The sequence below is a fragment of the Pseudophryne corroboree genome, chromosome 7, assembly GCF_028390025.1.
Source record: "Pseudophryne corroboree isolate aPseCor3 chromosome 7, aPseCor3.hap2, whole genome shotgun sequence".
Classification (NCBI taxonomy): domain Eukaryota; kingdom Metazoa; phylum Chordata; class Amphibia; order Anura; family Myobatrachidae; genus Pseudophryne; species Pseudophryne corroboree.
In genome coordinates, this window is record NC_086450.1 from 418,972,546 (window position 1) to 418,998,924 (window position 26,379).

At 48.3% G+C, this 26,379-nt stretch overlaps 1 protein-coding gene across 2 annotated transcripts in view; it reads left to right on the top strand.

Annotated features, from left to right (window-relative positions):
• CLUAP1 (clusterin associated protein 1) overlaps window positions 1-26,379 on the top strand; it is a 214,801-nt gene that overhangs the window by 56,889 nt on the left and 131,533 nt on the right. For both annotated transcript variants that reach the window (XM_063934791.1, XM_063934792.1), the window contains exons 4-5: window positions 16,008-16,187; window positions 19,950-20,045. In XM_063934791.1, the coding sequence (XP_063790861.1) occupies window positions 16,008-16,187; window positions 19,950-20,045 (276 nt within the window). The remainder of the gene's footprint in view (window positions 1-16,007; window positions 16,188-19,949; window positions 20,046-26,379) is intronic.

Below are 26,379 nucleotides of genomic sequence, written 5' to 3' on the forward strand. Positions count from 1 at the left end.
GCTGGCCGCCTCTCGTGAAGAAAGAGAGGCGGCAAGATCTGAGTTTAAAATGAGACCATTTGAGTTACCAGAGTCTCAATCTGGTCAGAGGCCCACCTTGAGTGGAAAAGATAAATTTCCTTTTCCTAATAATTCTCCAGTCTCTGGGATACTAGACCTCACTGAACAGGAGTATGAGGAGGGCGAAATAGGGCAACAGTCAGATAGTGACGATTTTGACAGCCCAGGTATTGACAATCTCATCAGAGCAGTACGTCAGTCGCTGGAGTTTACGGAAACTGAGGAGCCCCTGACGAATGATGAGGTAGTTTTTACTAAACGACAGAGATCTCCGATGTGTTTCCCTATTTCGGAATCTCTTAATAAAATGTTACTGGAATCACGGAAAAATCCGGATAAACGGTTTTCTATTCCTCGTAGATTTAAATCGAGTTACCCGTTTCCAGAGTCCATGACAGCTACTTGGGAGAACCCACCATTGGTGGATTCATCCGTATCCAAACTTACAAGGAAGTTAACCATACCAGTACCAACTGCTACTACGCTTAAAGACCCTGCAGATCGTAAAATAGAGGCTATGCTAAGGTCCATGTATACAGCAGCTGGAGTGCTGCTGAGACCTGGGTTGGTTGGCATTTGGGTTACTAAAGCTTTAATGGTATGGATAAAAGAGCTCAAGTCGGCTCTGCAAGATGACCATCTTATACTTCTCGCGGATCAAATCTGGGAAGCTGCTGAATATCTATGTACAGCTTCTACTGACGTCTGTCAGCTTACTTCTCGCCCGTCCTCATCGCTAGTCATAGTACGACGAGCACTTTGGCTGCGTTCTTGGCAGGCGGAGACGGAGGTTAAAAAAGGTATAGAGGCATTGCCTTATGATGGCGAGAAGCTTTTCGGTCCTGAATTGGACAAATGGATTTCTGAGGCTACTGGAGGAAAGTCTGTGTTTCTTCCATCGCCTACAACTATACCTAAACGGAAATATTCTGGTCCGGCGTTCAAATCCTTTAGAACTCAGCCCTTTCGTGGGCAGGGCACAGGAGCAGTCACGCCTGGTAGAAGAGGTCGGGGACGTAGTGCTCGACAATCCAATGCACGTCGTCAAGACACTAAGACCACTAACAAACCAGTGGCATGACGGGCTCCCAGCCCATCTCGGATCTCCAATTGTGGGAGCACGCCTTCAGAGCTTTCAGGGGGCGTGGCTGCAGACGTCCACAGATGGGTGGATCCGCAAGTTAGTATTAGAGGGTTACAAAATAGAGTTCGATTATCTTCCGACAGGAAGATTTTTCACGACAGGACTGCCTGTGTCGGGCGACAAGAAAGCAGTTCTGCAGGTTGCCATTCAGTCTCTGCTGAATGCTGCAGTTGTAATTCCGGTCCCCGTGCAGGAACAGGGGCAGGGTTATTATTCCAGTCTGTTTCTGGTACCAAAACCAGATGGCTCAGTCAGGCCAATATTGAACCTAAAAGGTCTCAATCATTACGTCACTTACCACAGATTCAAGATGGAATCTCTCAGGTCAGTAATTGCAGGGTTAGAGCCGCAGGAATTCATGATTGCACTGGATCTCAAGGATGCGTACTTACACATTCCGATTTGGCCACCTCACCAGAGTTTCTTAAGGTTTGCGATAAGGCGAGACCATTACCAGTTTCAGGCTCTCCCGTTTGGCCTCTCATCAGCGCCTCGGGTATTCACCAAGGTAATGTCCGTGATGATAGCTCATCTCAGGTCCCTAGGGGTAATAATTGTTCCGTATTTGGACGATCTACTCATAAAGGCTCCGTCTCAACAATTGCTTCTCCAGCATGCTTTGCTAACGTACAATGTACTAGTTCAGCACGGTTGGATAGTCAGTTTAAAGAAATCACATCTAATTCCGTGTCAGCGACTTCAATTCCTAGGGATGATTCTCGATACAGTAAAACAAAAGGTTTACCTGCCACAACAGAAAGTACAGGTCATTCGTCATCTGGTGCAATTAGTGCTCAAGCCACGCACAGTCTCAGTACATTTGTGCATTCGCCTTTTAGGCACAATGGTGGCGGCTTTCGAAGCACTTCAGTTCGGAAGGTTTCACTCACGTCCGTTTCAACTGGAGGTGTTAGCGCAATGGTCGGGATCACATCTGCAGTTGCACCACAGGGTGAGATTGTCGCCACAAGTCAGGGTGTCTCTTCTCTGGTGGTTAAAAATACACAATCTATCTGCAGGGAGACGATTCGGCGTCGTGAATTGGATAATTCTGACAACAGACGCAAGTCTCAGAGGTTGGGGAGCTGTAGTTCAGAGTCATCGGCTCCAGGGCCTCTGGGCAAATCACGAAAGATCGCTATCCATAAATGTTCTGGAACTCAGGGCGATTTACAATGCTCTAAGACAAGCAGTGTACATGTTTCGTTTTCAGACTGTTCAGGTGCAGTCAGACAATGCGACGGCAGTCGCATACATAAACAAACAAGGAGGAACGAGAAGCCGCATGGCAATGCGGGAAGTAGCTCGGATCCTCAGATGGGCCGAATATCACCAGGTGATATTGTCGGCAGTGTTCATTCCGGGAGTGGACAACTGGGAGGCAGATTTTCTCAGTCGTCGGGATTTTCATCCAGGAGAGTGGGCATTACATCCAGAAGTATTTCAGATGTTGATCCAGAAGTGGGGGTACCCTCAGGTGGATCTGATGGCATCCCGCCACAATCATCAGGTGTCACGATATGTGTCCAGAACAAGAGATCCAGGGGCAGTGGCGGTGGATGCTCTCACAGCCACGTGGCCGTACAGCCTTGTGTATCTGTTTCCACCGTTTCCGCTGCTCCCGCTGTTGCTAAAACGGATCAAGAGAGGGTCCGTCACAGTCATACTAATAGCGCCTCATTGGCCTCGGAGGGCTTGGTTCTCGGATCTCCTCGGGTTACTCGCAGACGATCCGTGGCCACTCCCACTACGTCCGGACCTGTTACAACAGGGTCCGTTCCTTTACCCCGATTTAGCGCGGCTGCGTTTGACGGGGTGGCTGTTGAAAAGGCCATCTTAAGAAGAGAGGGCATTCCTGAGTCTGTTATACCAACCATGGTACGAGCTAGGAAGCCGGTTACGGCAGCTCATTATTACAGAATCTGGCGTACTTAAATAAGTTGGTGTGAAGCTCGGAAATTTCCGACATCATCTTTTAATTTATCCCGTCTTTTGTTATTTTTACAGATGGGGTTAGATGGAGGACTACGTCTTTCCACACTAAAGGTGCAGGTATCTGCGTTGTCAATTTTCTTTCAAAGGAAATTGGCCTCGTTGCCGTCAATACATACGTTTTTACAGGGTGTAAAGAGGATACAGCCTCCTTTCATTCCACCTACAGCACCATGGGACTTGAATCTGGTTTTAGATTTCTTACAGTCCGATTACTTTGAACCTTTACGACAAGTGGATATTAAATTTCTCACTTGGAAAACGATTTTTCTTTTAGCCTTAGCTTCGGCTAGGCGTGTTTCAGGTCTGGGTGCCTTGTCGTGCAAGTCACCGTATTTAGTTTTTCATGATGACAGAGCGGAACTTCGGACGAATCCCGCTTTTCTACCAAAGGTAGTGTCGTCTTTTCACATCAATCAACCAATAGTAGTTCCTGTGTTAACAGGAGATTCTGGAACGTTGGATGTGGTTCGCGCATTGCGCATCTATGTATCCCGAACGTCTACTGTGCGTAAAACGGATACGTTGTTTGTTCTCTATGATGCGGCTAAGAGGGGTTGGCCAGCCTCTAAGCAAACCTTATCCAGATGGATCAAACTGACCATACGTCAGGCTTACCTTTATGCTAGGTTACAGCCACCTACTTCAGTAACAGCTCATTCCACACGTTCTGTGGGAACGTCATGGGCAGCGAGTCGTGGGGCTTCTACGACACAGCTTTGCCGTGCGGCTACTTGGTCTTCAGTGCACACGTTTGTGCGCTTTTACAAGTTTGATACTTTCGCGGCATCAGCATCTAGCTTTGGCCGTTTAGTGTTACAAGTGCCAAACAGCTCTCCCACCACGGAGGAAACTTTGGTACATCCCAAGAGTACTCCAGTGACCCCTAGTGGATGATAAAGAAAATAGGATTTTGGTACTTACCAGGTAAATCCTTTTCTTTGAATCCATAGGGGGCACTGGACGCCCACCCAGAGCAGTTTACCTGTTTTAGGAAGTTCAGTGGTTCTTATGGTAACACACTTTCACGACTGGTTTAAATTTAACAAGGGTTAATCAGTTATGGTGTCAACTGTTTAGTTGTCTGTTACGTTTTGTGTCAACTTTATTGTTGTCCGTGAGATTATATGTAATTCTCCTTTGGTCAATCTCTCTATCGATCCTGTTCGGCTCAGTAAAAAACACTGAGGTGCTCGAGGATATGGAGGGGAGGAGTAGTCTCAAAAATTAATTTATTCAGTGCCTTCTTCCGGTGGAAGCCGTCCATATCCCAAGAGTACTCCAGTGCCCCCTATGGATTCAAAGAAAAGGATTTACCTGGTAAGTACCAAAATCCTATTTTCTACTCCGCAAACAGGGAGTGAACGTAATTCCATACCTGGATGATCTCCTGATAAAAGCACCGTCCAGGGAAAGGTTGCTGGACAGCAATGGTCTCTCATCCAAACTTCTCCAGGATCACGGGTGGATTCTGAACCTTCCAAAATCTCACCTAGAGCCAACACGGAGGCTCTCATTCCCGGGAATGATACTGGATAAGGAGCTGCAAAAGGTGTTCCTTCAGTTGGAAAAGGCTTTAGTAATCCAGTCGATGTTCGGGATGTCCTGAATCCAACACGGATATCAGTGCATCTAAGCGTTTGCCTTCTAGGGAAAATGGTGGCCTCTTACGAGGCTCTTCAATACGGAAGGTTTCACGCAAGACCCTTCCAGCTCGATCTGTTGGACAAATGGTCCGGATCGCAACTTCACATGCACCAGAGGATCCGTCTGTCGCCAGAAACCAGGATCTCCCTTCTGTGGTGGCTACAGACTTCTCACCTCGTCGAGGGTCTGAGGTTCGGAATTCAGAACTGAATTCTGCTAACCACAGACGCAAGCCTCAAAGGTTGGGGAGCAGTCACTCAGGGGGTGCAGTTTCAAGGAAGATGGTCCAGTCAGGAAGTAGTCATTCCAATCAACATTCTGGAACTCAGAGCCATATACAACGCCCTTTTGCAGGCCTCACATCTTCTTCTAGATCGGGCCACTCAGGTCCATTCGTACAGTGTGATGACAGTGACGTACATAAACTGACAGGGTAGAACGAAAAGCAGAGCAGCAATGTCAGAGGTGTCAAGAAATCTCCTCTGGGCAGAAAGAAATGCTGTGGCGTTGTCAGCGGTCTTCATTCCGGGAGTAGACAACTGGGAAGCAGACTTCCTCAGCAGACACGACCTGCACCCGGGGGAGTGGGTCCTTCACCCGGAGGTGTTCAGGTGCTTAACAAGTCGATGGGGGTAGCCACAGATTGACATGATGTCCTCTTGTCTCAACAAGAAGCTCAAGCGGTATTGTTCCAGGTCGAGAGACCCACAGGTGGTGGTGGTAGACGCCCTGATGACTACATGGGTCTATCAGATGGTGTACGTGTTTCCTCCACTTCCTCTGATCCCATGAATTCTAAAGAGCATAAAAAGGGAAAAGGTTCAAGCAATTCTAATTGCTCCGGACTGGCCAAGAAGGGCCTGGTACGCGGACCTTCTGAAGATGCTCCTTGAAGATCCGTGGCCTCTACCTCTTCGCAAGGATCTTCTGCAACAGGGCCCGTCCGTCTATCAGGACTTACCGCGGCTATGTTTGACGGCATGGAAGTTGAACGGCTGATTCCAGCCAGGAGAGGGATTGCTAACAAGCTTATCTCGCCTATGATCCAAGCCAGGAAGGGAGTAACGTCTAAGCATTACCATCGTATTTGGAAGAAATACGTCTCTTGGTGTGAGAGCAGAAAATTTTCTGCGGTGGAATTCCATCTAGGACGTTTCCTGCTTTTTCTGCAAGCAGGGGTGGATGTGGGCCTACGTCTGGGCTTCATAAAAGTCCAGATTTCGGCCTTGTCCATTTTCTTTCAGAAACAATTGGCTTCTCTCCCTGAGGTTCAGACGTTCTTGAAAAGTGTTCTACACATCCAACCTCCCTTTGTGCCTCCCACTGCACCTTGGGATCTCAATGTGGTGCTGCTGTTCCTCCAATCGGACTGGTTTGAACCGTTACAGGCGGTGGACGTAAAATATCTTATGTGGAAGACCGTTACACTGTTGGCCTTGGCTTCAGCAAGACGTGTGTTGGAGCTGGGGGCATTGTCTCACAAAAGTCCCTATTTACTTTTCCATGATGACAAAGCTGAACTCAGAACCCGTCAGCAATTTCTTCCTAAAGTGGTGTCCGCATTTCACATCAACCAACCTATTGTGGTTCCGGTTGTCCGGTTGTCACCGACACCTCTGCTACTTCAAAGTTTTTGGATGTTGTGAGGGCTTTTGAAGGTGTATGTGACAAGAACAGCTTGTCACAGAAAGACGGACTCGCTGTTTGTTCTTTATGATACCAATAAGATTGGGTGTACTGCTTCAAAGCAGACAATTGCACGCTGGATCAGACTTACTATCCAACGTGCTTATTCCACGGCAAGTTTGCCATGTCCAAAATCTGTACAGGCCCACTCTACTAGGTCGGTGGATTCTTCCTGGGCGGCTTCCTGGGGTGTCTTGGCTTTACAGCTTTGACGAGCAGCTACTTGGTCAGGTTCGAACACGTTTGCTAAGTTCTACAAGTTCGATACTTTGGCCTCTGAGGACCTTCAATCAGCTCTACAGGAACCTCAGCACTCTCCCACCCGGTTTGGTAGCTTTGGTATATTCCCATGGTACTAAATGGACCTCAGTATCCTCTAGGACGTAAGAGAAAATAGGATTTTATTTACCTCCCGGTAAATCCTTTTCTCGTAGTCCGTAGAGGATGCTGGGCACCCGCCCAGTGCTTTGTGTTTTCTGCCCTTTTATTCTTATCTATCCTTCTCTAAAAGTATGTCCGTCTCCTCAGGCACAGTTTCCTAGACTGAGTCTGGTAGGAGGGCATAGAGGGAGGAGCCAGCCCGCACTGTCAGATTATTAAAGTGCCCATGGCTCCTAGTGGACCCGTCTATACCCAATGGTACTAAATGGTCCCCAGTATCCTCTACAGACTACGAGAAAAGGATTTACCAGTAGGTAATTCAAATCCTATTTTTTTCATATACTTTATATAGACAAAACTCTGCCGAATACGTTAGTATGACAGGAAAGGCTCTGCCTCACCTGTCTCACCTCATCGCACGTCACTGAAATGTGTGTGATTCCAGAACGTGAGCGCTTCAAATAGTGCAAAAATTAATAATGCCGAAAATGGGGGTGCTAATCACAAACATTGGAACATACGCAATTTGTAATACTCTGATGTGTTTTTGCGTCTAAATCATCAGTTTGAAAATTTGCATTTTATCTTTGCAGATATTTCCCTGAGCAATATATCTACTGGGATAATACACATTTAGCGAAGATGTGCAATGCATGCTGGGAGAGATTGAATATAAAACCTAATATGAGATCAGTTTGATAAGAGGTGACCTGTTCTTCCCTGCTCAGGCAGTGTACAGCATCGAAATGGATTATAAACCTATTGCTTTCAAGTAAATAGACATCCGACACAGTAAAAGGGGCTTTGTCATTAGCTGGCTTTAATCTTGTTTAGTGCAGTTTATGTAAATGGGTTGTTCAATTAGTGAAAAAGGTTACCTGTTGTTTTCTGTGGCAATGAGTGTACCATTGGATGATACAACAACATAATTTTAAGTCTACACTACTGTATATTCCAGTTAAAACATCTGCAGGTATTATGTTCTTTATTTTCCCAGCAAATGCCCCCCTTCCCCCCCCCCCCCCCCCCTTCCCCCCCCCCATCTATTTGTCTGGCCTTTAGGTGCATTTAGACAGTCTTCCAGGGAACTTACTGGAGCAAACAAAACTACCCAATTGCTTTCTGTATTAACTAGTAAGTGGAATCACAGGAAAGCGCAGCTCCTTCACAAAGACTCCACATGTCCTCAGCAGTACCAGAGGGGTCTTAGAAGGGGGGGGGGGGGGGAGTGTGTTAGTATACTAAGCCCTATTAAGGGACTTAGTGTAATGACCCAGATAATTAACTTGGCTATAGGGGCGCTGTATGTGGCTGGCTCCGATATCTGTGTCTCCCTGCGGGCTCTGTGTGGGTTAAAACTGTGTTTTCACCTTCTGTGTGTGGGTGTGTGTGTGTACCTTCACTTTACCATGTCCAGGGACTGTGTTTCCTGCACGGCTGAGTGCCTTTCTTCCCCCGGAGACTCATTACCATGTACTCGGGATAGTGTCCATTCTCAGGCTAGTGGGGCAGAACCCCCGGTATCCGTTTGGATGGTCGACCATGTTATGGTCGACAGTCATTAGGTGGACCACTATTGGTCGACATTGACATGGTTGACATGGACACATGGTCGACACATGAAAAGGTCGACATGCGTTTTTCACTTTTTCTTTTCTTTTGTGGAACTTTTCCATACTTAACGATCCACGTGGACTACGATTGGAACGGTAATCTGTGCCGAGCGAAGCGGTAGTAGAGCGAGGCACCTTGCCAGAAGATGCGAGGGGACGTGGTGCACTAATTGGGGTTCCCCGTCACTGTACGCAAAAATTGACACAAAAAAAGTAAAAAAACTCATGTCGACCTTTTCATGTCGGCCATTTTCATGTGTCGACCATGTGTCTATGTCGACCATGTCAATGTCGACCTAATGACTGTCGACCATAACATGGTCGACCATTCATACCGGAACCAGAACCCCCATGGTTAGCTTCCATTAAAGGGATGATATCTAATATTTCTACTAAATTATCCCATACTGAGAAACAGACGCAATTTTTAAGACAGTCTATGGATGACATGATGAATAGAGATTCAGTCCCCACACCAGTGTCTCACACCCCTGCCATTAGCCCGCAAAAGCGTACTCTGTCCCAGCTCATGCAGGGTGATACTGATGATGATACATCCGATCCAGAGGAGGGTGAAGTAGATGCGAGTGGGGGGATGCCGTCCTGTCACATGGCATACGGGCCATGATAGAAGCTGTCAGATATGTCCTGCACATTCCTGATAAGACGGCTGAGGTTGAGGAGGAATCTTATTTTAATATAAAAAAGAAATACTCAGCTACTTTTCCTACATCAAAGGAATTAAATACTTTGTTTGAACAAACTTGGGCTAATCTTTTAGGGATCTGAAAAAAATGTCAGATCCCTAAAGGATTAATTACATCCTTTCCCTTTCCTCTGGAAGATAGAAAGAAATGGGAAAACCCACCGATGGTGGACGCATCGGTATCTATGTTGTCACGTAAGATAGTCTTACCTGTTCCTGGGGCAGCATCCTTAAAGGACACAGCTGACCGCAAAATCGAGAACACTCTCAAAAGCCATTGCACAGTGGTCAGGTAACCTAATTGCAGGGACGTGCAGGCAGGGGAGGCAGTGCCTCCCCTGTCATTAATGAGTAAAATAATACAAAGAAGATACTTATGACACATAAGTATCTTCTTTATTATTTTACCTATCATTAATGTGTGTGAAAATCAGTTTGGGAGGCACCGATCGTGGTGCCTCCCATAGTGATTAGGAAAGGTATGGGGGGCGGGCGCGGGCGGGGCCTAGCAATGGGCAGGAAAAGCCCATTGAAATAACATGGGAAAGCGACACCATTAGTGGTGCCGCTTTCCTACAGGGACGTGCTTTCAACCTATGAAAGCACGTCCCTGTGAGTGAAGGCACAGTGATTGGCCAGCGGATCCGTCACTGGATCCGCTGTCAATCACTGTGTGGGCGTCGGTACCAGCGGAGGTGCGGGCGGCGGGGATGCGGCGGGCCGGGCGGCGGAGGTGCTGGCGGCGGAGAGGCGGGCGGCGGTAGCGGCGGCGGGACGCGGCATTCAGACCCCTTGTGCAGAGTTTGGCAGCGGAAGCGGTACCCATTTCAAAAATGGCGCCTCAGCGTCATTTTTGAAATTCAAGATGGCCGCCGCGAGCCAATCATGGCTCGCCACGTCATCGCCCCGCCCCCTCCCGCTGACTTATATAAGTCAGCGCGAGGCAGCGGCTGTCACAGTCCGACGGCGGAGGAGGAGCGGAGAAGAGCTCCTGAAGACGCCGTGGAAGTCCTGGATGGGCGGCGGCTATGCAAAAGAGCTTAGCAACCGCCGCCCACCAGGTGAAGATGCTGGAAGTCCTGGGAAGGCGGCGGCCATGCAAAAGAGCTTAAAGGCCGCCGCCTCCCAGGTGAAGACGTCGTGGAAGTCCTGGATGGGCGGCGGCTATGCAAAAGAGCTTAGCAGCCGCCGCCCACCAGGTGAAGACGCCGGAGGAAGACCCCAGAAGCCCTGGGGAGGTGGCGCCCCCCCAGGTGAAGACGCCGGAAGCCCTGGGAAGGCGGCGGCCATGCAAAAGAGCTTAAAGGCCGCCGCCCCCAGGTGTAGACCCAGTTTAATAAAGGATTTTTTAAAGAATGTGTCGTGGTTTTTTTCCAATATTTTCTTTACAGGTGGACTACAGGTGCCAGCGGGCCCTTTATGTCCGGGCATGCTGGCACTTGTGGTTCTCCAAGTGCCAGCATGCTGGGGCAGGCTTGCTAGGACCTGTAGGCCACCTGTAAAGAACAATATTACTATTCTTTGCAGGTGGACTACAGGTGCCAGCGGGCCCTTTATGTCCGGGCATGCTGGCACTTGTGGTTCTCCAAGTGCCAGCATGCTGGGGCAGGCTTGCTGGGATCTGTAGGCCATCTGTAAAGAACAGTATTAGCATACAATGAACCCCGCACCCACCGCCACCAGGGGTACGGGGCATAGCACTGGGCTATCAGCCCAGTGCTGGTTGTTGCTCGGGAGGGGGGACCCCATTTAGATTTTTGGGGGGCCCCACTTTCCGAGGAATTCCAGCCCTGGGCTGACTGGTTTGGGGGGTGTTTAATGGCATGGCAGGGGGACCCCACACTGAGTGTCTCCCCTGCTATGGCATTATCCCCCCTGGCTGGTTCTGCCCAGTGCTGGTTTTAGTGGTGTGGGGGGACTGCACTTTTTTTTTTCCGGGAGGGGGGGGGGGGGGGGGGGGGTTTAGCTGCAGTGCCTCCCCAGGCCCTGACCTCACCGCACGTCACTGCCTAATTGACGGATTTGATACCTTACCCAGAGGGGAGATTGTTTTACCTCTGCAGCATATTCAGGACTCTGCTTCCTTTATGGTGGAGGCCTTAAAGGAGATTGGTTTGCTCAACGCACGCACCACTGCCATGACAGTTTCAGCACGCAGGAGCTTGTGGCTGCGCCAATGGACGGTGGATGCGGATTCCAGGAAAGGAGCGGAAAATCTACCTTTCACAGGTGAAGTCCTGTTTGGAGATGAACTGGATAAGTTGATATCCAAGGCTACGGCGGGTAAGTCTACGTACCTTCCTTCCACAGCTCCCCCAGCTAGAAAAACATGCTCTGCTCCAACTCTGCAGTCCTTTTGGACAGCGAAATTCAAAGGCAAATCCAAGGGTTCTTCTACAGACTTCAAAGGTATTAAAGGTAAACCCATAAAACTGGCCGTTGCAGGTTCTCAGGAACAGACCCCCGGGTCTGCTACCTCAAAGCCTTCAGCATGACTGTGGTCCGCACTGCCTGGAAGACAGGCAGGTGGGAGCTCAGTTACGTTATTTCAGTCACATTTGGGCAACACCTTGGCAGGATCCCTGGGTCATAGATCTTATTGCCCAAGGATACAGACTGGAGTTTCAGGAACTCCCACCTCACAGATTCTTCAAATCAGGCTTACCAGCTTCTCCGGAAGCAAGTGTGACTTTACAGGCAGCAATTCAAAAAGTAGTTCAGATTCAGGTCATTGTCCCAGTTCCACTTCAACTACAAAACAAAGGTTATTACTCCAAACTGCCTGTAGTACCGAAACCAGACGGTTCGGTAAGGCCCATTCTAAACCTCAAATCACTGAACCCGTATTTAAGGGTGTTCAAATTCAAGATGGAGTCTCTGAGAGCGGTGATCTCAGGTCTGGAGGGGGAAGGGGGGGAATTCCTGGTGTCTCTGGACATCAAGAATGTGTACCTTCATGTTCCGATTTGGCCGCCTCATCAGGCGTATCTAAGGTTTGCACTACAGAACTGTCACTACCAGTTTCAGGCCCTGCCATTTGGCCTCTGTACGTCACCGAGGGTATTCACAAAGTTAATGGTAGAGATGATGTTTCTCCTCCGCAAGCATGGAGTGAACATAATACCGTACCTGGACGACATGCTGATAAAAGCGCATTCCAGGAAGAGGTTGTTGGACAGCATTGCCCTCTCAACCCGACTCCTCCAGGATCACGGGTGGATTCTGAACCTACCAAAATCCCACCTGGAACCAACATGAAGGCTTCCGTTCGTAGAAATTATACTTGATACGGAGGAACAAAAGGTATTCCTTCCGTTGGAAAAGGCATTGGTAATCCAGTCAGTGGTGCGCAATGTTCTAATACCAACCCGGATATCGGTGCATCTGTGCATTCGCCTTCTGGGGAAGATGGTAGCCTCTTACGAGGTTCTGCAGTACAGAAGGTTTCATGCAAGGCCATTCCAGCTGGATCTGTTGGACAAATGGTCCATGTCGCATCTTCACATGCACCAGAGGATACGGCTGTCACCAAAAGCCAGGATTTATCTTCTGTGGTGGCTTCAGACTTCTCACCTGACCGAGGGTCGACGGTTCAGGATTCAAAATTGGATTCTGCTAACCACGGACGCAAGCCTCAGAGGTTGGGGAGCAGTCACCCAAGGGGAACAGTTACAAGGAAAGTGGTTAAATCAGGAAGCCATTCTTCTGATCAACATTCTGGAACGAAGGGCCATATACAACGCCCTTTTACTAGCTTCGCATCTTCTTCAAGATCAAGCCTTTCAGGTTCAGTCGGACAATGTGACGGTAGTAACGTAGTAACGTACATAAACCGACAGGGCGGAACGAAAAGCAGAGCTGCAATGTCAGAGGTAACAAAAATTCTCCTCTGGGCAGAAAGACACGTGGTGGCGCTGTCGGCAATCTTCATTCCGGGAGTAGACAACTGGGAAGTGGAGTTACTCAGCAGACACGACCTCCACCCAGGAGAGTGGTGCCTTCACCCGCAGGTGTTCGAGCCCTTAACAAGTCGGTCGGGAATTCCACAGATAGACATGATGGCCTCTCGTCTCAACAAGAAGCTAAAGTGGTATTGTTACAGGTCAAGGGACCCACAAGCAGTGACGGTGGACACTCTGGTGACTCCATGGGTCTACCAGATGGTTTACGTGTTCCCACCTCTTCCAATGATCCCAAGAATTCTCAAAAGAATAAAAAGGGAAAAGGTTCAAGCAATTCTCATTGCTCCAGATTGTCCGAGAAGGGCCTGGTACGCGGATCTACTGGAGTTGCTCCTGGAGGACCCGTGGACTCTACCTCTGCAAGAGGATCTTCTGCAACAGGGGCCGTTCGTCTATCAAGACTTACCGCGGCTACGTTTGACGCAATGAATGTTGGGCGTCAGATTTTTGCTCGGTTATTCCAACCCTGATCCAAGCTAGGAAAGGGGTAACGTCTAAAATATGTCTTGTGGTGTGAAAACAGAATGGAAAAAATATGTCTTGTGGTGTGAAAACAGGAAATTTCCTGCAGTGAAATTTCAGCTGGGACTGTTTCTCCTTTTTCTACAGTCAGGTGTGGATGAGGGCCTCCGTTTGGGCTCCTTGAAAGTCCAGATTTCGGCCTTATCCATTTTCTTCCAGAAACAGTTGGCTTCCATCCCTGATGTTCAGACGTTCTTGAAGGGTGTTCTGCACATCCAACTGCCCTTTGTGCCTTCCATGGCACCTTGGGATCTTAACGTGGTGTTGCAGTTTCTGCAATCGGACTGGTTTGAACCTTTTCAGGAAGTTGACGTTAAGTTTCTTACGCGTACGACTATTACACTGTTGGCCTGGCTTCCGCAAGGCGTGTGTCCGAACTGGAGGCGTTTTCTAAAAAAAAAGCCCCTATTTGATTGCCGGTTCCGAAAGTACAGGTCCACTCTACTAGGTCGGTGGGTTCTTCCTGGGCGGCTGCCCGGGGTGTCTCGGCTTTACAGCTCTGCCGAGCAGCTACTTGGTCAGGTTCGAACATGTTTGCTAAGTTCTACAAGTTCAATACTTTGGCCTCTGAGGACCTTCAGTTTGGTCAATCAGTTCTGCAGGAACCTCAGCACTCTCCCACCCGGTTTGGAAGCTTTGGTTCATCTCCATGGTACTAATGTGGACCCCAGTATCCTCTAGGACGTAAGAGAAAATAGAATTTTAATTGCCTACCGGTAAATCCTTTTCTCGTAGTCCGTAGAAGATCCTGGGCGCCCGCCCAGTGCTTCGTGTTTCCTGCCCTGTTACTTTGTTAAGTAATATTGTTGGTTCAGCTGTTGCTGTTCCTTCTGCTGTTCAGTTTTTGGTTAGCATGGCTTTCCTCTTGTTTGTGTGTGTTGTTTCGAATCTCACCACTATTCTGTTGCATCCTTCCTCAGGATATGTCGGTCTCCTCAGGCGGGTTCACTACGGCTGGCCGGCGGTCGGGCTCCCGGCGACCAGCATCCCGGCGCCGGCTTACCGACAGCTTGGCGAGCGCAAATGAGCCCCTTGCAGGCTCGCTGCGCTCGCCACGCTACGGGCACGGTGGCGCGCTACGCGCGCCACACTATTTTATTCTCCCTCTATGGGGGTCGTGGACCCCCACGAGGGAAAATAATTGTCGGTATTCCGGCTGTCGGGCTCCCGGCGCCGGTATACTGAGCGCCGGGAGCCCGACCGCCGGCAAACAGAAGACCACCCTCCTCAGGCACAGTTTCTAGACTGAGTCTGGGAGGAGGGGCATAGAGGGAGGAGCCAGTGCACACTATTCATTTTTTGAAGTGCTCAAGGCTCCTAGTGGACCTGTCTATACTCCATGGTACTAATGTGGACCCCAGTATCCTCTACGAACTATGAGAAAAGGATTTACCGGTAGGCAATTAAAATCCTATTTTTTCTACGCATAAAAGAAGCTGATGTAGCAGGGGCGATTTAGCAAGTAGTTGCAACCATCTTTCACTCAACTATGCATCAGTACCAACATTCTGATTCACTAAGGTGAGAATTTAGTTAGCGGTAAGCTAAGTAACTGAGCACGTATGTCAAGGGCAATTTGTAGCATGCGCTCTCCTGCGATCCTTGCTATTCAATTAGATCATTTCTGTTGTGGTTATTCTACAGTACGCGACCAGGGGGAAAGTACTGTATACGGAAATGTGGGGGAATCACAAATAACACTGGATAACAGTATAGAGGGCTATTAGTGGCTATAAGCAACGTATTTCAGGTTCTTAAATCGTGTAAATGGCTGAATTTTACCTTTTTTTTATTAACAGTGGAAACTGTTTGTCACCAAATCAGAGCCTCTAAATTATTCTAAAATTTTCTGTATGTGATTTTTCACCATATTTTAGCAAGTTTCAAAAAGGAGGAATAATCACTTGTAACTCCCATCTACAAGTTCAGAAACTAATTTCCCATCTATACAACACCCCAAAATGCATGACCTGCGTAATTAAAACAGTTTTTTAGGTTATTCTATAAGATCTCCTGTAAAATGACATTGTCATTATTGGGCAAATTCTGCTATTATAATGCCTCCAAGTGAATGCTTATTCATTGGGAGGGGGTGCCAGTGGTTCTACACTGAGTCCTGATATTTTTACCTTACAATAAAGAGTTTTCCCTTCTTTTCACCTGTTCTCTTCCAGAACCGTTCTCTTACAAGTGATTAGTGCAGTAATAATTCAGAGTATTATTAGGTAGTGTGAGGTATTGGTGCGGAGAGTGGGGATACTCAGCCATTTCTGTGTTTGTTGACTTCATTTCAGGCCACTAAGGCTCACATTAAGCTGAACACCAAGAAGCTGTACCAGGCGGATGGGAACTCTGTAAAGGAGCTACTGAAAGTCACCAATGTGCTCTACAATGCTATGAAAACCAAAGGCCTTGAAAGCATCCAGATTGGGGACGAAGACATAGCCACATTCAAGTTTGACCTTGGAACGAAAGTAAGTCATGTCTGCTTGTCTGCACCCCTAAGTGTCCGCTACCTTTCACTTACAATATAGACCCGGGTCCGGTATGATATCCCGGCAGACGGTATACCGACTACGACATCCCGTCTGCTCGAATACCGGCAGCGAGTCCCCTTGCGGGCTCGCAGCGCTCACCCCGCTGCGGGCCCGGTGGCGAGCTTATCTCGCCACAGGTTCTATTCCCCACACGGTTGGTACCGTGCACCCACCAACCGAGTGGGTATTGGTGTCGGGATGTCGTCCGTCTGCAAAATTACGGCTTTTGGGATTCCAGCATTGGTCTGTTGAATGCAAGGATCTTGACCGCCGGCATTTTCACTGCATCCCATAGACACCTACTGTCTGTCACTCACCAGATAGACCTCTGCTACCTATCACTTACCAAACCCCTGCTATCTGTCACTCACCAAATAGACCTCTGCTGCCTGTCACTTACCAAATAGACCTCTGCTGCCTGTCACTTACCAAATAGACCTCTGCTGCCTGTCACTTACCAAATAGACCTCTGCTGCCTGTCACTCCCCAAATAGACCTCTGCTGCCTGTCACTTACCATATAGACCTCTGCTGCCTGTCACTTACCATATAGACCTCTGCTGCCTGTCACTTAGCAAATAGACCTCTGCTGTCTGTCACTTACCAGATGGACCCCTGCTGCCTGTCACTCACCAAATAGACCTCTGCTTCCTGTCACTTACCAAATAGACCTCTGCTTCCTGTTACTTACCAAATAGACCCCTGCTGCCTGTCACTCACAAAATAGACTCCTGCTGCCTGTCACTTACCAAATAGACCTCTCCTGCCTGTCACTTACCAGATAGACCCCTGCTGCCTGTCACTCACCAAACCCCTGCTGCCTTTCACTTACTAAATAGACCTCTGTCTGCCTGTCACTCATCATATAGACCCCTACTGCCTGTCACTTACCAAATAGACCCCTGCTGCCTGTCACTTACCAAATAGACCCTTGCTGCCTGTCACTCACCAAATAGACCCCTGCTGCCTGTCACTCACCAAATAGACCTCTGCTGCTTGTCACTCACCATATAGACCCCTGCTGCCTGTCACTCACCAAATAAACCTCTGTTGCCTATCACTCACCATATAGTCCTATGCTGTCTGTCATTCACCAAATAGACCTCTGCTGCCTGTCACTCCCCAAATAGACCCCTGCTGCCTGTCACTCACCATATAGACCCCTGCTGCCTGTCACTCACCAAATAGACCCCTGCTGCCTGTCACTCACCATATAGTCCTCTGCTGCCTGTCATTCACCAAATAGACCCCTGCTGCCTGTCACTCACCATATAGTCCTCTGCTATCTGTAATTTACCAAATAGACCCCTGCTGCCTGTCACTCACCATATAGTCCTCTGCTGCCTGTCACTCACCATATAGTCCTCTGCTGCCTGTCATTCACCAAATAGACCCCTGCTGCCTGTCACTCACCATATAGTCCTCTGCTATCTGTAATTTACCAAATAGACCCCTGCTGCCTGTCACTCACCATATAGTCCTCTGCTGCCTGTCATTCACCAAATAGACCCCTGCTGCCTGTCACTCACCATATAGACCTCTGCTGCCTGTCACTCACCATATAGACCTCTGCTGCCCGTTACTCACCATATAGACCTCTGCTGCCTATTACTCACCATATAGACCTCTGCTGCCTGTCACTCGCCATGTAAACCTCTGCTGCCTGTCACTCGCCATGTAAACCTCTGCTGCCTGTTACTCACCATATAGACCTCTGCTGCCTATTACTCACCATATAGACCTCTGCTGCCTGTCACTCGCCATGTAAACCTCTGCTGCCTGTTACTCACCATATAGACCTCTGCTGCTTGTTACTCTGCTGCCTATTACTCACCATATAGACCTCTGCTGCCTGTCACTCGCCATATAGACCTCTGCTGCCTTTTACTCACCATATAGACCTCTGCTGCCTGTTACTCACCATATAGACCTCTGCTGCCTGTTACTCACCTTATAGACCTCTGCTGCCTATTGCTCACCATATAGACCCCTGCTGCCTATTACTCACCATATAGACCCCTGCTGCCTGTCACTCACCATATAGACCCCTGCTGCCTGTCACTCACCATATAGACCCCTGCTGCCTGTCACTCACCATATAGACCCCTGCTGCCTGTCACTCACCATATAGACCCCTGCTGCCTGTCACTCACCAAATAAACCCCTGCTGCCTGTCACTCACCATATAGACCCCTGCTGCCTGTCACTCACCATATAGACCTCTGCTGCCTGTTACTCACCATATAGACCCCTGCTGCCTGTCACTCACCATATAGACCTCTGCTGCCTGTTACTCACCATATAGACCCCTGCTGCCTGTCACTCACCATATAGACCCCTGCTGCCTGTCACTCACCATATAGACCCCTGCTGCCTGTCACTCACCATATAGACCCCTGCTGCCTGTCACTCACCATATAGACCCCTGCTGCCTGTCACTCACCATATAGACCCCTGCTGCCTGTCACTCACCAAATAAACCCCTGCTGCCTGTCACTCACCATATAGACCCCTGCTGCCTGTCACTCACCAAATAAACCCCTGCTGCCTGTCACTCACCATATAGACCCCTGCTGCCTGTCACTCACCAAATAAACCCCTGCTGCCTGTCACTCACCATATTGACCTCTGTTGCCTGTTACCAAATATACCACCTTTGCCATGTGGAGGGGCACACAGCCATTTCCATGGCATTTGAATTTTGCACCAGCTGATGGTCTTCAGGTCTCATACTATACACTGAAGTGCCAGAGGTCATGGGATAGAAGTATGTAATGGTAGGTGGTGCCACCATACTGTGACTTCTTGGAAATGCCCAGCCTTGCATCAGTTGTAATCTGACATGTCGTGAGTCAATGTGAACATCGGCTAGGCTGCTCATGGCAAGGTGACGTGAATTATCGGAGTTCAAATGGGGCATGAGAATGGGTGCCCAACGGATGGGACATTCCAACATTCCTTGATCTACGGTGTCACACATGTACCAGGAATACCTCATGGAAGGCATTACCACCCACCGTAGAATGCGCAGTGCCCACCCACAGGTGCTTAATGACCAGAATGTCGGTGGTAACTCTTTAGTTTTAGCTGTTCAGATTGTTAGGTGCATCTCTATGCCAGCAGTTAGTGTACACTGGTGTTACTGTTATTTACACACACTGTTGCTGTTGCTGTTTATTGTATTGCTTGTGCTTGTAAAACTGAATTGAACTTAGTTCATCTTATGCCGAGCATACATTATACAATTATCATCCTGAACCGCAGATTGTTGGCTAATAATCGCATATATTATGGCTGCGTCCAGTCAGCAATGATCTGGTGGACTGTCATGAGAGATCTACCAACATGCCTGACAGATCCGATCATTGGTAGACTGCATCCGGCAGTATATGCGCTGATACAGGAGACTTCCCAATATTACCCCTGTTCCTTCACAGGGGAGAAATGTGGAAAGCCTAATCCCCAGGGGAGGAACCCAGATATCATGTGGCCATACACTGTGAGATATCTCCCAGTGTATGTCCAGGGTATCTGATGGGTTTCAGGCTATCAGATAAAACCTCTCTCGGTCTGACAGACGTTTTATCTGACAATATATACCCGGCATTATTCCCATTACATTCTCATGTTCTCACTTGATGTGCAGTTGATGTGAATTCCAGGCCGTGTCAGCCACACTTATCTGTCGCCTGTCCCTCAGATTACTGACTTGAAAATGGCCAGACAGCTTGCATCTGAAATCACCTCCAAAGGAGCTTCGCTGTATGACATCCTGGGCAAGGAGGCTGACCTGAGAGTAAGTGTGACGTTGTAATCCTCACCCGTGGAGACGGCATGTTCTTACAGTAAAACTGTTGTTATTATCCATTTCTATGGGAGCTTTGGTAATCTGCATTGGGTGACGGTGGCTGCTGATGTAAGAGCAGGGAGAGCATTGAAATAAAGTTGTCTTAGTTGATGGAAAGCCGTCCAGTCTGCTGCGCAGACAACCATCCCGGCAATGCACTTTACCTTCTAAACTGGTCAGGACGAAGTATCAGATGCGTGATAGACTGGAGTATAGGGGCTAATTCAGACCTGATCGCTGCTGTGCTCTTTGGCACAGGGGGCGATCAGGTCCGTACTGCGCATGCGCCGATGCCGCAGTGTGCTGGTGCATGCCAGAGATGCTATGAACATCTCAGCCCAGTGATCGCCTCCACCTGATTGACAGGCAGAAGCGTTCGCTGGGCGGGAGGGGGCGGGCCGGCGGCGTTGGGCTGCCGTTTTGAGGGCACGGCCGGGGCAACACAGGCGTGCCCGAACCGCGCGGGGGGCGGGCCACGGGAGCTGCGTGACGTCACACGCAGCCGCTGAGACCCGGAGAGTGACGGGTAGCTCCCTGCCTGCGCACAGGAGCTGTGCTGGTAGGGAGCTACTTTTCAGGTACAAAAGCATCGCCGCCGTGCGATGCTTTTGTACCTGTGCGGCAGGGGGAGGGCCAGACATGCGGGGCGGACTAGCCCTGTGCTGGGCGTCCTCCCGCATGTCGGGGTGGCTGATCGTAGCCGTGAAAAATTTTTCACGGCTACGATCAGGTCTGAATTAGGCCCCATCTCAGAAGTGCGGAGGTCCTGGATGCTGAAAAAACTGTTTCCTTTAAGGTCTCTGCAGTTACTACATTGTAAGCATGCATGTACTGTAAATCCCGTACCAGTTTTATCATTTTCACATTGGTGTCGGTCTCATCTTACGAAAATAAATGTGTAACACAGAGAAATCTATTCTCTTATTTTATAAATCCTGTAATGAGGTGCTGCCAATAACTCTACATGAACCATACAAAAAAAAAAGAGAAAAGAAGAGGAGTTTTATGGTGGAATTCTTAGGTGCGAATTTCTGTTACTGAAGCGTTTAAATGCCGGCATCTCCCACCACCTGCAACCTGCCTTTACTCCAGACACGCACAAAAGTCCTTGCAACCCTATGGGTGTGCGAGATCAGGCTTCCATAAAATGCGGCTGTTACCGGGCGAAGACACCTGCCCATAGTTGAATTCCTCTCTTAAAGTGGTGCACTAATTCCTCACTTAAAGTGGTGCACTTTTGAGACTTAATATTTTTGTTAACCGTATTATTAAATTATTATAGCTTTATTGATATGTATTACAATATATCCACGTTAGGAGAGCATCATAAAATGTGACACATTTTCAAAATCTAGTTCAGAAATGTGTGCAGAGAAAGAAAAGTGTTTTATAGAATTTCAAGGGCTGCGGCTGTTGATCCTTAATGTAATAATAAATATATATATATATATATATATATATGAAAAAAATAGAATGAGGGTATCTAGCGACCACTGGTGTTAATACGTTACATGATACACGTATCAATTTTAAGGTTTAACAAATACATTTTATTACAGACATAAGGTACACAAAGAGTATATAAAAAGACTAGAAAGATAAACAGACCATAAAATACACTATGTTTGGTTATAAATATGTTCTTTCTTTAAAACTGTTTTTTTTTTATATATAAATATAATAAGGAGATATGTCTTATCTTTAAGGTGCTGGAGGTCACAGTGAGGGAAACCCAATGCGTTTCGTCCTAAGGCTTCATCAAGGGGTCCCCTTGATGAAGCCTTAGGACGAAACGCGTATCTTTTACATGTATTATGTAATGTATTAACACCAGTGGTCGCTAGATACCCTCATTCTATTTTCTCTTACGTCCTAGAGGATGCTGGGGACTCCGTAAGGACCATGGGGTATAGACGGGCTCCGCAGGAGACATGGGCACTATAAAGAACTTTTAGTATGGGTGTGCACTGGCTCCTCCCTCTATGCCCCTCCTCCAGACCTCAGTTAGATCTTGTGCCCAGAGGAGACTGGGTGCATTACAGAGGAGCTCTCCTGAGTTTCTCTGTTTAAAGAATTTTGATAGGTTTTTTATTTTCAGGGAGCACTGCTGGCAACAGGCTCCCTGCATCGTGGGACTGAGGAGAGAGAAGCAGACCTACTTAAATGATAGGCTCTGCTTCTTAGGCTACTAGACACCATTAGCTCCAGAGGGAGTCGGAACGCAGGTCTCACCCTGCAGTTCGTCCCGGAGCCGCGCCGCCGTCCTCCTCGCAAAGCCGGAAGATAGAAGCCGGGTGAGTATTAGAAGAAAAGAAGACTTCAGATCTTCACTGAGGTACATTGCTCCCACACAACACACACAGAGCAGGCACTGATGGGTGCAGGGCGCAGGGGGGGGGCGCCCTGGGCAGCAATAAACCTCAAGGCTGGCATATTAGAGTATATTAGGCTGCGGAGGCAGTAAATAGATAAACCCCCGCCATTTTTTTGCAAATTGAAGCGGGACCGAAGCCCGCCGCTGGAGGGGGCGGAGCTTGATCCCTCAGTACTAACCAGCGCCATTTTCTCCACAGAAGCTGCAGAGACGCTGGCTCTCCGGACTCTGCCCTGCTGAACAGATAAGAGGGCTGAAAAAGAGGAGGGGGGCACAATTATTGGCGCAGTGAGTGGGGAAGTTATTATTATAACATAAAAGCGCTATCTGGGTTTATTCCAGTGTCAGTTTGGCGCTGGGTGTGTGCTGGCATACTCTCTCTCCAAAGAGCCTGGTTGGGGAATTGTCCCCTTATAGTTATATCCCGGTGTGTGTGGGGTGTCGGTACGTGCGTGTCGGCATGTTTGAAACGGAAAGGCTCGTCCAAGGAGGAGGTGGAGCAGATGAGTGGTGAGTCCCCGTCGGTGGTGCCGACTCAAGAATGGATGGATATGTGGCATATGTTAAATAAGCAATCAAATATAACCAAGCGCTCGATACACACCAATCTAAATGCAGCCAACAAAATAAGGCTACTCAACCTTATCAGAAGAAAAAAATCGTAAGACAAAGATATTGTAGCGCATATTGGGGGTCATTCCGAGTTGTTCGCTCGTTATTTTTTTCTCGCAACGGAGCGATTAGTCGCGAATGCGCATGCGCAATGTCCGCAGTGCGACTGCGCCAAGTAAATTTGCTATGCACTTAGGTATTTTACTCACGTTTTTTCTTCGTTCTGGTGATCGTAATGTGATTGACAGGAAGTGGGTGTTTCTGGGCGGAAACTGGACGTTTTATGGGTGTGTGCGAAAAAACGCTACCGTTTCTGGGAAAAACGCGGGAGTGGCTGGAGAAACGGAGGAGTGTCTGGGCGAACGCTGGGTGTGTTTGTGACGTCAAACCAGGAATGAGAAGCACTGAACTGATCGCAGATGCCGAGTAAGTCTGGAGCTACTCAGAAACTGCTAAGAGGTGTGTAATCGCAATTTTGAGAATCTTTTGTTCGCAATTTTACTATGCTAAGATTCACTCCCAGTAGGCGGCGGCTTAGCGTGTGCAAAGCTGCTAAAAGCAGCTTGCGAGCGAACAACTCGGAATGACCCCCATAGATTGGGCAAAAATGTATTGCTTCATTTCAAAAAATAACAATAAAATTTAATAAACATAACCACCGGCCGGTAATTTAAACACATCAATATATTATTTTAAAAAACATAAAATATGCTCTTTTCTGTCTGGACAATATGGATAAATTAGACAAAAACTCATTCAACAATATCCTCTATAATGTATATTTTGACTGCTATACTAGATCAGTCCACTTTAACAATGTAGCAGTCCATTAAGATATTTAAAAACACTGTGTCACTGTAGAAATGATGTGGCCGCGTGACACCCTGCACGCTGATAAATCCAACCAGCAATAATCACTGGTAGCTGCAATAGTGGGTTTCAATGACAGCAACGTAACAAAGTCCATTCAGCAATTAAGATCCGTTGAAGCTGAAAGATTTAATTCTTAAAAGTGTCTGGCCAGACAAAATATGTATGCTCACCGCTCTCTTCCAGCATTAAGATCTCAGTGGCTTCCTCCCGGCTGCTGGTGCTTTTAACCTTTTAGGGCAGTCATCTCTGGAGGGGATCATCCGTATAGATCTAAAATATTGCTGGCGGTGGGCAGTACAGTTGGCAGTGGTATGTAGCAGAAATATATGAGTCCTTAACGCGTTTCCCCGCCTCCCTCCGGGCTCAGCGGCTTCATCAGAAATGTTTGAAGCGGAAGGCTCGTCCAAGGAGGAGGTGGAGCAGATGAGTGGTGAGTCCCCGTCGGTGGTGCCGACTCAAGAATGGATGGATATGTGGCATATGTTAAATGCAAGTGTAGCATCCTTACATAAGAGACTGGACAAAGCAGAGTCCAGGGAGACAACAGGGGGTCAATCCACGGATTGGACCGACTCACAGGGCCCTTCGGGGTCTAAGAAACGTCCCTTGTCACAAATAGTAGACATGGATACCGACACGGACTCTGACTCCAGTGTCGACTATGATGAAGCAAGATTGCACCCTAGGGTGTCAAAAAGTTTTCAGTGTATGATTATTGCAATAAAGGATGTTTTGCATATCACGGATGAACCCTCTGTTCCCGACACGAGGGTACACATGTTTAAGGGAAAGAAGCAGGTAGTAACCTTTCCCCCATCTCATGAACTTAACGAGTTATTTGAAAAAGCTTTGGAAACTCCAGATAAGAAACTGCAGATTCCCAAAAGAGTTCTTATGGCATACCCTTTCCCTACACAGGACAGGGTACGTTGGGAATCCTCTCCCAGCGTGGACAAGGCTTTAACAGCTGACCTTGATACTCTAGATAGGGATACCATTTTGTTAACTTTAGCCCATATTAAGGACGCAGTCTTATATATGAGAGACGCTCAAAGAGACATTGGATTGCTGGGTTCCAGAGCCAATGCCATGGCTATTTCTGCGAGACGAGCCTTATGGACCCGGCAATGGACGGGTGATGCGGACTCAAAAAAGCATATGGAGGTTTTACCGTACAAGGGTGAAGTGTTGTTTGGGGAGGGGCTCGCGGACCTGAATTCCACAGCTACAGCGGGTAAATTTTTGTTCCCCAACAGCAAAAGAAAACTCCACAGTATCAGATGCAGTCCTTTCGGTCGCATAAGTCCAGAAGAGGTCGGGGCTCCTCTTTCCTTGCCAGAGGTAAGGGTAGAGGAAAGAGAACGCCTGCTTCGGCTAGTTCCCAGGAGCAGAAGTCCTCCCCGGCTTCTACAAAATCCACCGCATGACGCTGGGGCTCCCCTACGGGAGTCCGCACCGGTGGGGGCACGCCTTCGACTCTTCAGCCAAGTCTGGGTTCGGTCAGACGTGGATCCTTGGGCGATAGAAATTGTTTCCCAGGACTACAAGCTGGAATTCGAGGAGGTGCCCCCGCGCCGGTTTTTCAAGTTGGCCTTACCAGCTTCTTCCCCAGAGAGGGAAGTAGTGTTAACTGCAATTCAAACGCTGTGTCAACAGCAAGTGATTGTCAGGGTTCCCCTTGTCCAACAGGGAAAAGGATATTATTTGACCCTGTTTGTGGTCCCGAAGCCGGGTGGTTCGGTCAGACCCATTTTAAATCTAAAATCCCTAAACCTGTACTTGAAAAGATTCAAATTCAAGATGGAATCGCTCCGAGCTGTAATATCCAGCCTGGAAGGGGGGGATTTTATGGTGTCGCTAGACACAAAGGATGCTTACCTTCATATCCCAATATATCCCTCTCATCAGGAGTATCTGAGATTCGCTGTACAGGATTGTCATTACCAGTTTCAGACGTTGCCGTTTGGGCTTGCCACGGCCCCGAGGATTTTCACCAAGGTGATGGCGGAAATGATGGTGATCCTGCGCAGGCATGGAGTCACAATTATACCATACTTGGACGATCTCCTGATAAAGTCGAGATCAAGAGATCAATTGCTGAAGAACGTATCGCTCTCCCTGAGAGTGCTCCAACAGCACGGTTGGATTCTCAATCTGCCAAAGTCGCAATTGGTTCCAACAACTCGACTATCGTTCCTAGGCATGATACTGGACACGGAACGAAAGAAGGTTTTTCTCCCGTTGGAAAAAGCCCAGGACCTCCAGAACATGGTCAGAGACCTGCTAAAGCCAAAAAGAGTGTCAGTTCATCAATGCACTCGAGTTCTGGGAAAAATGGTGGCCTCCTACGAGGCCATTCCCTTTGGCAGGTTTCATGCGAGGACGTTTCAGTGGGACCTTCTGGACAAGTGGTCCGGGTCCCAT